We start from the raw sequence: 15,320 nt of genomic DNA, 5'->3' as shown, positions 1-15,320 counted from the left end.
CTAGACTGTTTTCATCAGTTTTGCTGTTACTCACAAGTTAAACTCTGATCACAGTAGGGCTCCAGAGTCCTCCTCAAGGCCTTTAGAGACGAGGGGCTTTGAACCATCAGCATCCAGCTGTCTGAGCCTGGTGATGGAGGTACACTCTGATGGCGGCAGGTGTAGGCCCCAGCATTACATCTGAGTTCTCTTAGAACAGCTAGATGGTTTTTATTACACACATCATGCTGGACTGAGACCAAAAGCAGAAAAAACATTTAGGCCAATGGCAATGCTTTGGTTTAAAAGCATTGCCTACTGGTGAGAACAGAACCGTTAAAGTACCATGTGCATCAGAAAGTAGTTCTTTTCCACAGAGAGAACAGTAAAGTCCCAAAGAACACGTTTTCTGCTCTGTGTTGCTCTGTGGGTACAGAATAAAAGTTGGTGTTAGACATTGTTGTTTGACCAAAAGCTGAAGCCCAATAGTTTCTTACTTACCTTTGACACTTTAGAGGCTTTTCTAAATCTTCTGTGTTTTTGTCTATAAGATCTTCGTACTTTTACAGCTTAATTGAAAAAAAAATTTAAAAAAAATCATTTACACTTTATTTTTTTTAACTTTTTCAGTTATTTTTGACATGCTGCAAATGAACTTCAAGGCTAAATCTTGCCAGAGGGTGACCCATTCTTGACTTCGTAGTATTTTTATTCAATTACAGTTGAGAAATTGTGGTACATTCTCAGGGGAGTTCAAATTTCAGGTCAAAAATATTGGTGTTCTGGAGTCTCAATATTAAAGGCGGCATAGTCACAAAACAGGGATTGAAACTGCCGTACGTCACTTCCCACACAAAGGTTGTGATCTACAAAAACCGGTAGAACATGGCCCATGACCTCTGAGCCCGATGGACGCTGGTTTTGGAGACAGGCGAAACTGGTGACCGATGTGAAGAGGCGGGGAATTGAAGCCACACTGTATCATGACATTTCATTTCACTTCATATTAAACTTTTTTATGGATCAACTTTCTTATAAGTTTTTAAAATCAGACGTGTTATTTATGTTTCTGCTGATGAGCCATAATTTTTTAGGATCACCAAAAAAAGGCCTATGAATCAAATCAATCTTAAACGCTGTTCAACATTTCATCAAAGTTTTTTCACTATTGCATTGCTCTCTCTGGCTGATCATCACAATGATGTGAACCGTAAATTAACACAAAATGTGACTTGTCAGCATCAAACTGACAGCTGTAAATATGGGAATGCCGTGGTGACACTTGTGCATAATGCTGCATGATGGATGCACTGGCAACTGGGAGAATCAGGAAGGAAATTCTAACAATTAGGACCTGATGTAATGATGCAGTCTTCCATTATAACCTGCATTAGAACAACAACCTTCATTTGAGACTCTTCACTGGCAGAATTCACTCACATCAGTCAAAGCATTAAGGGCTATGACTTACAGAGAAATTGTGTTCTTCCAGATTATGGCTCCAATAGGATGTTTTACAACTGTCAAATTTTTTGCAAAGGTCTATTGCCTTCCATAAATAGTCCAACTCTGTTCAATAATTTAGTAATGAAAAACCTTCTCAAGCCTATCAGTTAGTATTAAACCAGATGATACTGACCTTCACATATGACAACAGAAACTATTTCTAAATACTGGCAGATTTGCTCTGGTTTCCTTGGACTTCTGTGCACATTTTTCTCTTCAAGTGTCCAGTACTTATTCCATCCAATATCCTACTTCATTCAACATAACTTTATTTGAGCACCGATTTGCTTTGACTTCTTTGTATGTTTGGATTACTCAAGGTTGTTGTCAACAATTTTATGTCAATAAAAATATTAGAAATATATTTTCTAAAAACAAAAAAACAGACATCTTCAATACTTATTGTGCCAGCTGTAGATATAAACTAAAATCCTCATTAGCAAGAGAAATCTCTGTAACATGAGCAATCCAAGCAAATTATTTTGAGACCAATAAATGCATCCCAGCTATAATTTTGACATTATTGGCATCGAAATCCAATAAAGTTTAAAATTTTGGATTAAGCCAAAACATTACATACAAAACAAAACATTTGCCAGTTATTAAACCAGTTCTTTGACTAGCACTTATCACTCCTAACACTAGTTTTTCTAGATTTTCAACATATTAAAAAACCAGAGTGTGTGCATGTGCATGCGTGTATGAGAGATTAATCATCTTCAGAATATTTTTAGTAACGTTGGACTTTGTTAAATTGTCTCATATGCAATTTTAACAGAATATCTCCAAGTGCAGATTTAATGCTCTGGATGAAGAAAAATCTGAAATATGTTAATGGAAAAACATTTTAATTGCAGACCACAACTGAGTCTTTGAGTAACATGGGCTGCCCATTAAGAGCTTTTAACACACATTCACAGGCCTCTCTACGCTCTGAGTTTTTATTATGTTAACGAGAGGTCATGCACAATTACACCGACAAGGGTCTTGGTTAGGCAGCTGATGGGAAAAGAAAGGCTTTAATGGAACACTTGTCTCCTCCGTGCAAATCCCACATTGGTGAAGATTTTTTGTGTAATGAGAAGGATCAAATCAGGGTAATCATCTTTCATGTTATTGTTCAGTCTTCCTTCCACTCAGGCTGTTTGATGAGCCTACACTTCGCATAGACCTGATTAAATGACACACTCTTCATGCTGAAACACTCAAACATGGCGCTTAAAGTGCTGATTAAAAGACTGTATGCAATGTCACAAATGTGTGTTATTTAAAATAAAGAAATTTAAAAAACTGTAAAGCCCCGGGAAGTCCCAATGTGATGCCAGGTGTAGGCTCAGGTAGTAAAGCACATCAAACTGGAGTCTTTTTAAAACTTACTACTGACAGTTCTGATGAGCTGTTACCTAAAACAGTCCAAAGCTGAGATGATTAAACTAGCTTTTTTTATTGCAGGTAAAATACTGACAATTTATAATATCTCAAAACATCCATACTTCAAAAACAAAAAAATATCCCCTTTTGCAATATTCTGTTAGGAAATGTTTTAATGGGTAATAACTTAGAGACAGTTTAAAATGATAAAGACCCCAGATTGTTTTGTTATAGTTCATTCTTTTTCTTTCACACTGCCAGACATTAGATATTAAATCTGTCTTTATTCAAACAGTTTGCACTGAAATTCCATTATCACAAAAAGTAAAGGAATCACTAACAAATCTAATAAGAGTGTAACTGGGAAAATACATAAATGTATACCTTCTAACATCAGTGCTACTCAAAGAACCCCAAATACAACCAATAAAATAACTCAAAGCAGGGTATCATTTAGTGATGACATCTAAACAACTTTTACTGATTATATCTGTTTTATTTAATGAAAGCGGTGTCGTCATTCACATAGCGTAGGGTGGCTTTACTTATATTATTGCTTTTTTACTCAATGAAGAATTTAGAAAAAAGAAAAAAACAATTAAATGAAACTGTAAAATCAGTATATGCTCCAACAGTAAAACAAATCCTTACCAAACCCACAATGGGTAACCTAAAACTACTTAATTAGTGAGATGGTCCTCCATTCAGGGTTCAATCAGGCATAATAGAGCTTCTGCTGTGTTCACTCATTACCGACAGACACATCATTAAACTGAACTGCATAATTATTTACTCCTGCAGAAAATAGATGAGTTCCTACTTGTGTATTTTAATGATTTACCCAAAGAGATGGTCAGTTTATGCACCAATCTTGATAATGTTGGTTGGTTTTGTTTACTTGAGCTGCGGACGGGCTTTAACAAGAAGAGCTGTCATAACACATGAGCATCTGGCAAGAGATGGCAGTGTGCAGTGTCAGAGTATTAATTGCCTGAGGCAGCTGGAACGTTCAACATACTTAACAACATTAAGGGAAAATAAACAATTTAAGATCAAACATATTTAAGAATCGAGAAGCAAAGACACAACATAAACACAGACAACTTCATTGTGTGGTTTGAGTGCTTTGCTAATATTTGGTGGAAATCTTCCTTCTCTGTAAGGATGCAGTGTGTGTGCTACTCTGTGTGTCCAGGCTGGTGGTTACCTGTCTGACTGAGGGAAACTCTCTGTCTGGACCTGGACAGCCTGTGAAGTCTACTTCCTCTCTGTCTGCTCTGGCTCTCATCCTCCTCTGTTTTCTCACTTTGCTGCAGTGCCTCTTTGTCCTCTTTCTGGCTCTGTGATAGCTCTGCAGTGTGTGTGACTGAAACAACACTCTGTTCACCAAAAGCAGTGGCTGACTCCTGAGATGGAGTGGCTGATCTCTCTGTGCCAGGATCAACTCTGGGAGAGGACACATGGTTCTCTTTCGGCAGGTTTTCTTCATCCTCAAAAAGTTCAGGAGTATAGAAAATAGTCTTGTCCTCCTCATCATCAGAAGACTTTGCTGGTACTGGTGATTCACTTTTAAAGCCGGGAGGGGTGGTTATTGTGGACACCCCCAGAGCCTCAGTGTTTTCACTCAGACAGTTTCCATCCGTTTGGTTAGTGCGCAATGTTTCCGGATTCACTGGTGGAGAAGAGATCTGCAGGGCCCCAGGCTGGACGGAGCAGTTTGCTGGTTTCGCTTTAAAGATGGGCGTCTTAAGGTTGGTGTTTGTAGGGTTGATGGTGAAAATGTGATACAAATGCTGGGCTGAGAGTTGCATAGCTGGAGCATTTTGCAGTGCATTCAGTGGCTCTGTGCAAACAAAAAACAATTTCAAATCAGCTCACAGACTACTTGCTTTATTTTTTAACAAGCAAAAATAGAGTGTCATAAATGTGGGCATGTGCTCAATATAACCCAAACAAAGGTCAATGGGAATTAATTAAGAGCAACAGTCCAACATCTGCTCATCGCCTCGCTGCAGCGCCACTCAGGCACGCAAAAGATCTTACAGTAATGAGACGAGCCACTGCTGCCCCCCGAACATCCCCCAATTCTGAGGGAGCCAGAGGGGTAGTCGGAGGTGGGCTGCTGTCTTTCTACCATTTTATTCACCTCACTGAAATAGACAAACTGCTTAACCTCCACATGAACCCAAAGGCAAGAGGTGTTCACCAAGGCAAAGTGCAAACATGCCACCTCGGCGCATTTTCTGCTGCTGATATCATCCCTACACATATCCTGAGTGTAAAAATGGTTGAAATGGAATAAAAGCTGTTTCTATACAAAACATTCAGTAGTTACATTGGTCCAACTGGAACAAAAAACAGTAAAAGTGTCCTTTATTAGGCTGCTCCACTGTATCAATTATTTAAAACATACCATTGAATTTTTATGGATATTAAATGGTGGTATGTTCAGAATATTTTCTGTGAAATAAAAACCTATAAAACATAGGCACTTAGGTGTTTCAGTATTTTATTGAGCAGAAGGATGAGTAGAAATAGAATCTATTTGTTTTTATTTCTTGAAATAAAAATAATGAAAAACAAAAAATAATTACAGAACATCAATCTGAAGTCGGCAAACATTTGCTGTTTCTAAGATATTGCAATCAGTCTTGATTGTGCATATACTTTTTCATTTTCAAACAGGCATATTTTGGGCCAGCTGTTGTGTTGACAAAGTGAGAAATACCATAAATGCTTTCCTGTTTACCAAAGACCAAATAGATCCTAGAGAACACCAACATGCTTTCATCTATACCTGATCTCCAGCTTCACGGAGTAACAATGACTGCTGGAACAGTCCAACAGATGCTCATCAGCTCACTGCAGCGCCACTCAGACATGCAAAACACCTTACAGTAATCAGGCTAGCCACTCTACCTAGCCCATGCTGCCCCCCAAATCTGAGGGACGCAGAGGCATAGGTCACCAGTCCATCACAGGCCACCACAGACACACAGGACAAACAACTAAGTTCACACAGACTCATACCTAAAGACCGAACTAATGACACCAGTTGATCCAATATAAATATTTCTGGACTGTGAGAGACAGCAGTAGTACTCAGAGAGAACCTGTGCAAGCACATCACATAGAGAAGGTTCATGCAGGAGGGCCCTGACTGCTATTTGACTCCTACAACCCAGCAAGCCAATTGCTGCTGTGCAACCTGCGGTCAGCTCTCTATGTGCTACATTCTAAGTAACAAAAAATCATTACCAGAGAAAACTGCATTCTTAAATTCCAAAGTATTTCTTTAAAGTTAAATTAAAAAGAAGAACACAGAAAAGTATTCATCAGTTTAAGCTCATGAAGGTTTGATTTGTTTTCTAAATTGTGTGTTGGGGCGTAAGGGAGTACAACAGGCGACAATCTAACAACAGAAAATAGAACACAAAAGAAAATTTTAACAAGAAAAAAAAGGACAATTCATCTGTGTGGTTTGTTTTTGTACAGTAGTAATGCATCTTAAAGTCAGGAGCCAGAATGAAAATACCAAAATGTCTCCACCACTAGGGTCAATAAAATTAGAAAAGAAAAAAGAAGCTCCTGCTCCAACCAGTTCATTTCAATCTGAATTCCCAGAATGAATGTTAAAAAACATGTTAGCTGAATGAATCAAATTATCTAAATATGCCACTTTAAACTTTTAACATGGTACATGCCAACCTGTTGTGTCAATAGAAGGTTAATGTGGTGAACAGAATCATTATTCTGGACCAGGTTAAAGAGTTGCTAGGAGTTTGGAGTGTGCTCTTACTCAAACTGATAAAGATAGAAATATGATAAGGCAGGACCATTAGAGTATGAACTACATTATCTTTTTTAAATTGTTCTGAAACTTTAGAGTGTGAAAATTGGAGATCGTGTAGGTATAAATTACAGACTGAATTTGGAAAAAATTATAATTTTAACCTCCTTTGTTTCATATAACTTCTACCATTCCTCCCTCTTTTTTCCATTTAAAAAGGAACCTTATCAGGGATGACTTCTGCTCTAACTCAGTAGGTAAGTTTCATATGTAAAGTTTGGTTTGTTTTTGACAATAAATAAGCATGTCTTAAGACTTAAATTCTTAAGTTAGTCAAGTAACATTTTATGTTTCCTCACCGGCTGTGTTATTGTGTTCAGTTTTCAGCTGTGTGATTATGTTCTGCTGGGAATAAGGGGGTTTGTCACATGAATTGGCTCTCTGAGGTTCTGGTTCTCCATTAAAACTCTGACCCGACACAGACAAGGGACTACTGTTAGACAAATCAGAAACGTTGAGCGTCAGACGGTTCCCGGGGGCCACCTCCACATTCTGCTGCACTTCAGAGAAAGCTTCCAGAGATTGCATAGCATTGCTGAAGGTGTTGTGATGCTGGACCAGCTGGCGGACCCATTTAGACAAACCTAGGATTGCACAAAGACAAACAGCAGAGGTAAACAGCTCAAGGAGTCACTCAGTGGATAAATATTGCCATCTAGTGCTCAAATTGAAAGGCTATGTGAGACTGGCTAACAAATTGAGTTCACCAGAAACATTCAAAACCTGCAATGTATTTATTAGGATTGTTCTTGTATCGATCATCCACCAGAATCAGGGCACCCCAGTCATTTCTGTGCCGGATGCATCTATAAAATAACGTAGATACATGTCATTACGGAAGGATGTGCAAATACCACCTTTAGGACAGAGTGAGGCGCTTACCTCCCCAGCGCCTGGTTTAGAGCTCTGTAGGCCTGGATCTCATACCAGCGATGGCCTGGAAGGAGACCTCTCGACTTGTAGTGCTGGTCATTGTATTTCATCTTGAGTTCCACCTAAAAAGCACATACAGCACATTTGTTACATGATGAGTTTATTACTATTTTACAGAGAACACTTTACTTTTGTATATTAAAGCTGCACCATGTAACTTTTATAAACAATATGCTTTTTACATGTTTCTTAAAACTGACAGTTATTTCTGTGAAAAAAAATCAGCTCCCTGTGGTCCGACAGCCATCTGCAGAAGCTCCCTGTCAGAAACCAATCGGAGCCAGGAGGAAAGTCTTTGTGCCGTCAGACACTCTTGTGTACGTGCTGATGGTTTTAACAAATGTATAAAAAACATCTGGTTTATGAAAGTTACAAGCTGCAGCTTCAAGCATTGCACCAGGCATCTAATAAATCTGTACTTCACCTACATTTTCTTGCAATTATTTGGACTTTTTGTAATTTATTGCACACAAAAATCATTAAATGTGCTAAAAGAATGATAACTTTCATAATGAAACTGTGCATGTACACTCTAAATATTGAATAAATTATGAAATTGAGCAATATTATAGTTTCAATTCAAGTCTAGTAAGGGCACTAGAAATTAGTCATTCATAGTAAATTCAACAACAGAATCCAGATTGACCTGCTTCAAATACAATTCCAGTCAGATAAATGTTAATAAATATTGGCCTCTGAGGAATGTATGGATTGCATCAGACTTTTACTTGGATGCAGTCCTTTGTCTTGAGTAGAAACAACATGACAGTGGCGAGGAAGCATAGTTTGACCAGGTAACGGTTTAAAGGACAAGACTTAGAATCTCTTTATTGCACAAAGTTAGTACACATGATTGTGAACGTTAACATCTTGAAGAGGAGGAAAGTGATGGGAAATGCTCAAACTATTCTGGCCTCCAAACAGCCTAATCTCAGCCTAACCTCTAGAAATGGTTGGTTCTCTAAGTTTTATTGTCTTACTAAAATGGGAAATTTTAAGTACAGTTTTAAAAGTAATGTGTCTGCCTCACAGAGAAAACCGGGAGCTGGTTACACAAGAAGAGTAAACTGGCAAATTAAAGTTCATTAAATTTATAGACGGTATTGTGTGTCAGGATTCTTTGAATCACTAGAATTAATTTCAGAGAGCTGGGTTGAGTAGTTTGTCTGGTGAGCTCAATTAAAGGAAATCTATTTAAGAAGGATGTTCCACATTATTAAGCAGGCCATAAGTTTTAAGCAATATGGGAAGAGAAAGGATCTCGCTGCTGACGAAAATCATCAGATAGTGTAGTGCCGTATGACAAGGTATGAAAACATTATATATAATTATATTTAATGAAAACTGAAATATTTGTACTGTGAAGAGATTTGTAGCTGATTCAGAACAAAGATGGGTTTGTACAGATAAAGACATAATGAGGAAGGTTTCAATCCAATTAATTATAAGACAAATTCATCGGATTAAGAGAGCAGCTGTTAAAGTGCCTTTACAAAGCAGCAAAGAGTTACTTGAAGCTGGTGCCTCTGGAACCTCGAGGTGGAGGATCCTCCAGAGGCTTGCGGTGCATGAACCTAGTGACAATTCGGCCACCCCGAACCAGAGTTCACAAGCAGAAATGGTCGCAGTGGGTCCAGCCATAGATGAAGATTAATTTTCAAACAGACTTGATCACAGATGAGCAACCCTTGATGGTCCAGTAGTGGATTGTTCATGACTTGAAAATTATACTGACTATCATTTGCATTTACCATTTAAGAAAATCTGAGAAAATATCACTTACATAATAATTTGGAGCACGGTGTAGAAACCCATCTTTCAATGTCATTTATGGCTAGCACATTTCTAAGTGATTAGTTTGAAGACAGAAATTTCTGTTTTGTATTTGTTTTTAATTTGGGAGTTAGGCTAAATACAACAGATTATTGTCAGCATAAAGACTGGACTTGTTTCCATGCAGTTTATGAATACAGCCTAATAGAAGAATGTAGACAGGTACTGAACTAGTGATATAAAATCCTTGCCTGATGGGTTCATTTCCTCAAGTCATGGTTCTAACAAACTGTTATATAAAGTCACATTAAACACAGTGAAGTTGGCAAATAAGGTTTTATCCCAAATGATCAATATGTAAGATGAGACGGAGCAGTAGGTGCTCATATAAGGTCTGAAATTGTGAGATATTACCTGGCCTCCCCAACAGATGTCTTCTAAAAGGAAAATAGAAAGCAAAGCAGAGGTAGGAGGAGGTAGGCAAGAAGGGCCAAGGAACATCAAGCATCCCTGCACAAAAATGCCAAGAAAGCATCCATCCATTTGCATCTGTCGCTGCTGATTTTGGTGCTAACCTTTCAGAATTGACAAGTGAAAAGTTCAGCTGGCGTCTGACGAGATGCCATGCAGGGCAGGCTGCTGAGCACATCTCTAACTGCTTTTGACAGGTACCGTGTGTTCGCCCAGAGCCACAAAACACGGGGCCGCGGCAGGTACACCCTGTCCCCTCACACGCATCACGCACCACCACTGTGGCTTGCCAAAGATGCTATAAACAAATAAGCAGTCACAGGAAATCCAAAAAGTTAGCCCAAAGTTTTATCACAACTGATGACACCTCAGCTAAGAGGTAAAGCCGGTAGACAATGGAAACTGATGTTTGCTGGCAGATTCAAAACAATAGCAAAGGCTGTCAGAGGAAGCAAGACTGTGACATAGGAAGGTTTAGAAATGCTTCTGGCTTGGTGGTGAGAACTTTGCCAACATATGAGACACCAGATCAGTTTAAGAATCCACTTCTCAAGCCACAGAAAGGGTGCTAGCCTCAAGCCAATGGTGTCATCTAAATGCAATCACAGTCCACTTCAGCAGCAGAGCCATCACATTCCCGAGCTCTACCATGTCATCGTTCAATCCAACATGACAGGTTGCATATGTGAAAAAGCCAATTCTGGCTGCTAGCAAATATCACAAATGTGCAAGAAACCACAAGCTAGAAGGGATTAGTTAAAATGTCAAGAGATCATTCAGCTTGCTTTGGCCTTGTCCTCCACAGCAACCTGTTCATCTCCACAAACATTTATTCGTCCACAAGGCATGATTCGCAGCTCAGCGCATCCGCGCACACACACCCTACGTTTTACGTGGGGTGTGTGTGCGCGCCAGCGTGCACGCCCCTGGCAGTCAGGGACATCTTGTGCCTGTCACTCAGATTGCTGAGCGCCTCATCTGCCACATGTGGCTGAGCTGACAGCTGAGAGGCTAAACTTTGAGACTGTGTGTGCTCTTGTGTGTGGGTGTATGTGCGTGTCCCCACACTGACAAAGGCATTAGTCTATCACGGTCCTTTCCAGTAGACCCATGGATCAGCTCACACTATCTGCACAAAGTCATCCTTCGTCTTCCAACTCACTTGTTGGAGTATATAGAAACATCGGGGTATACAACATATGAAAATATTTGTAATGAACTAAAGACTGTATCTTGGCCTGTCGTGATAAACAATAAATCAATTAATCGCACGATAAATTCAAACTATCAACCTCATTTAAATTATAGGCTTTATCGTTTCTTACGGCCTTTTTCTCTTTCTGTTGATCATACTGAATGAAAAAAGGCTCAACTCCGGTGCTCTCCACTGACCCGCCCTTCCTCATTTCCTTAGTGTAATGCCCAACGCATTACACAACCTTAGAGCTGTCGGCCGATTGTCGGCCCATTTTCAAAACCTGAGACCACACATTAGACGACAGAAATCCGAGGTAAAATGGTTTGATCGAACTGTGTTGTGTCCAACAATAGGCACAAAAATAATAACTCCAGTTAACTAATTTTAAAAGCAGACAATCAATGCTTTACTATAATCTACCTGCAATGCATGTGGCTAGTGTCAGTCCTGACTGAAAGAAAATCATTATAACCTATTTAGGTCACTTTAACAAAGAACAGCTGAAAAGTTACTGGGTTTATCAACTGCAGTAGAAATTTCGCTCCAACTCCTCCCCTTGTTTATATTTATATTTTCTTTGCACAAAACGTTGAATGAACATTCATGTTGTTTCCAATAATAGTTCGAGTTCTTCAAATAATGTTATCATTTATCGCCATAATTTTTTTAGACAATTAATCACTCGGCAAAATCTGTTATTGTGACATGCCTAACTGAATCAGCTTAAAATTTTGGACTTTATCAAAATTAAGAATTTCCTTAATTTTTTGAAATCCATTATCAGCTGATACATGTAAAGCCAAACTTATACAAAGGTCTAAAAAATCAAATACTGTCCTCTTCGGCTCTGCCATGAGAGAGGTTTGACTGATAGACCAGCCCACCAGATCATGTCTGTACACTTGCAGTTCATAGTAATTAATTGCAAATGTGCTATAGTAATTAACTGTAACTGTTGCTAACTCAGCAACTTTCTTGCTATATTTAGACATTTCAGACAAAAAAAATGGGTATAAGCCATCAGAATCAGCAGGTCAGACTTTTTAAAGATTTGGAATTGGCCAGAGAACTGCAATTAGTACACCCCTAATCAGAACATTAATTCTTTCACTTTTTGCTGCGTAAAGCAAGCTGTACTGTGAATAAATGTTTCACACAATTTATTTTTACTTCTTAGAAAGCAAACAGACGTCACAGAGTTTGGAGTTTCGTTGGATGGATGAAAGCACTCCCTCCTGCTCTCCTCATCCCTGTCCGCCTGGAGGCAAGTCAGGAGTTGGAGTAGCGAGCGTTTCCATGGCAACTGGTGAGCACTGATCGATAGTGTTATCCAGCTTTAGAAATGTGTGATTCATTTCCAAAGTGGAGACAGAGTGGAATGGGTCTGCTCTTTTCTGACTATTGGTGTTGAACTGATGACTGTCAGACTGACTGAAGATTTGAGCAAACCTTACTGGAGTAAGGTTGCAACTAAAAGTTGCAGGACGGTAGCTCTCGAGGACTGGACTTGAGCACCCCTGGCTTAGACGCTAACGAAAAATTCATCGCTCTTATTAAGTTCATTACAAAATGTCAACACACCACTGTGATTTATATTTACAGTTGACATGGCCTGGTCTGGTTGCCCGAAGAAATTTCCATTAGTTAATTTTTATTTTTACAAGGCATTACATGGACTCCCACCAGCCTGTGTCTGTACTGCAGTTACACTGAGAAACTTTTATTCTTCTTGCTCACATGAGTTGCTAGTTCTTTCTGTCCTGTTAAGAACATGAGAAACAGCATAATAACTCTATGTCTGTATTCTCCCCGTCATTCTAAACATCCAAGACATGCCTGCGCATCTGGTTTAAACAGGACCGGCCACTACATCTGGAGCAAAGGCTGACCTTTGAGTTTATAAGGAAGCAGGGTGATGAACAGCAAATCACACACTGACAGCTGCTGAAACTACCTTGATGTTAAGAAAACAACAGAAGCAAAACAACAGCAAGCAAGTACAACCTGACACAACGTTAAGGTATTTGCTACTAGATATAGCAACAAAACTCTTTTTTTAATGAGTGCTCATTCTGCAGCTCATCAATATCCTTGACAGCAAGTTGGAACAAGTTGTTTAAACACACATTTAAACACATTTATTTCAATATCCAATTAGAAAGCAAGAGCTTGGAGGCACATCTCAGCTCATAAAAGAAATGACAGTAATTAAACACAAACAAGTGATAATCTGACTTTCTTTTTAACCACAAACTTCAGTAGTTTTCTCTGTACCTGGGTTTGTCCTAACCCTAAAAAAAGGCTGTGCATTGGTTGGTTTAAGTAGACTAGCTACATGGCCTTGTGGTGATTAGTATCAATGTCCTCCTCATCCTCTCAACAGTGTAACACAAATGGCTCACAGACCTCTGCAGCCCCTAAGGGCCTCTCTAGAGACAACACTACCTCTACTGCTACACAAAGAGACATGAGGAGGTCAACAAAACCCTTGGACATTTAGAAAAAGAAGAAAAGAAAATCAAAAGACAGGGTGTAAAATATTGTTGGGGTGTTTCTTATGACGCACCCTAAGCAGTAGTTCAAACATACATTTCATCTCTACAAAATAGTAACTTAAGTCCTACTAAGAGACAGACAAACATAAAAGGAATTAATTACTGGTAGCATAAAGAAAACCAGAATGTAGGGAACACAGTGTTAGATGGGAAAAAAAAGTAAAAACAAAATGCAAACAATCTTTTTTCCTTTGAATGACTAAAAACAAAAACTTGAGGATGTCACCTTTAAAGACAGCACAAAGTTAAAGCGCTAGCAGTTACCACCTGAACCTACAAGCTTCACAGTTATGACAACAGTCAACAAGAGATAGCAGGAGCTGGCAAGCTCTCTGTGGGGCTCGGCATGTGCAGCACATAAACAAAGGCTGTGGATGTGAGCACAGAATATGTCATTAGAAATGTACGCTCTCTTCATGCTCGGTCAGCTCCACCTTGGTCCTAACTAGCTTTGGCTTTCTCAATCCTCCCCCTGGTGCTCTGTGCCATCCACTCATTTCTTGTTTTTTCCTGTCTGTCACACTGGAACATCACATTTTGATACTGTGCATTGGACATTTTTATTGTGTTGACTAAATAAATAAAATAACACAGTAAAATGGCAAAGCTGAACTAAATGAACTTAAATTTTTGATACTATGAGAATATACTCCTTTTAAATCAGTGACAGCAGTCTAAATAGGTAATGCTGGTGTTACTAAGGCCAAAATTTGACATTACATTACACCTTTTAAATCCATGGCACAAACCTAGGTTACCTGTCAGTCATGTGCATTTTGCTGGATAGGTCCGGCTGCTGAGGACTGGCTATGGATTTTAATGGTCGGGTTAAAACATCAATAACTACTCCCACTGTGGACCCATATTATCAAGGGAGTTTAAATATTTCACCAGTTTGGGTATTACAGGAGAGTTTCAGTGATCCATGATGGTTACTTTTCAGATCAAATTATTTCAGAACTCAATAATGACACAAAACTTAGACGAAGGCTGTTTAATTACAAATTACCTGTTATGGTGAAACTTTACCATATTAAAAGTAAATTTTTCACAACCAACTCAAAAGTACTAAAATAAACAACAATGATGATACATAACAGAAGCAATGACCTGAGTGCTGACAACTAAGGTGAAGGGCTGAAGTGAAAGGGTCTAAGAAGCTTCAATCACCAACACATCCTTCCACTCTGACAGAATAAGTTAGTGAAAGCTTCATCATGCTCTGACAGAAGGATGAGTAAAGGGGAGGAAAAGTAGGAGGCGGGGGAGCCTCAAACTTAAAGGTCAAGTTTTCTACTAAAGATGGAAATCACATCACATCGTTTGGGTTTTTTTTGTTTGTTTGTTTGTTTTTTTACGGATCACCAAAAATGGATGCTTTTACTTGTTGTTGGTTTGTTTAACTGTGTTAAACATCTTACATAGATAAGATGTTTTTCCTCAAAGTTGTAGTGTGAAATGTGTTAGACAGACAAAATGAAAAATGGAAGAACTACTGAGACAATATTGTTAACATGTTAATCCAGTTTGTTTCAGGTGGACAGATGAATGTTAAAAACGATACAACAAATAAAAAGGTAAACTAGGGTAATAACTTGGATGTCACTTCCTGCAATAATGTGTATTCAAACATTTTAATATAATACAAGAAGATTTTAACTTTTATACTCATGTTGTCAGATGT

The 15,320-nt window shown here is 38.7% G+C and overlaps 1 protein-coding gene across 2 annotated transcripts in view; it reads right to left on the bottom strand.

Annotated features, from left to right (window-relative positions):
- Window positions 1-15,320, bottom strand: part of brip1 (BRCA1 interacting helicase 1) — a 66,663-nt gene that overhangs the window by 25,557 nt on the left and 25,786 nt on the right. For both annotated transcript variants that reach the window (XM_055045696.1, XM_055045697.1), the window contains exons 17-23: window positions 7,589-7,701; window positions 7,430-7,512; window positions 7,006-7,290; window positions 4,064-4,699; window positions 481-548; window positions 325-403; window positions 35-232 (exon numbers count right to left, since the gene is read on the bottom strand). In XM_055045696.1, the coding sequence (XP_054901671.1) occupies window positions 35-232; window positions 325-403; window positions 481-548; window positions 4,064-4,699; window positions 7,006-7,290; window positions 7,430-7,512; window positions 7,589-7,701 (1,462 nt within the window). The remainder of the gene's footprint in view (window positions 1-34; window positions 233-324; window positions 404-480; window positions 549-4,063; window positions 4,700-7,005; window positions 7,291-7,429; window positions 7,513-7,588; window positions 7,702-15,320) is intronic.

This window comes from Poeciliopsis prolifica, unplaced genomic scaffold (assembly GCF_027474105.1).
Source record: "Poeciliopsis prolifica strain line A6 unplaced genomic scaffold, Auburn_PproV2 SCAFFOLD022, whole genome shotgun sequence".
NCBI classification, from domain to species: domain Eukaryota; kingdom Metazoa; phylum Chordata; class Actinopteri; order Cyprinodontiformes; family Poeciliidae; genus Poeciliopsis; species Poeciliopsis prolifica.
This window is presented reverse-complemented; position numbering and strand designations above follow the sequence as displayed.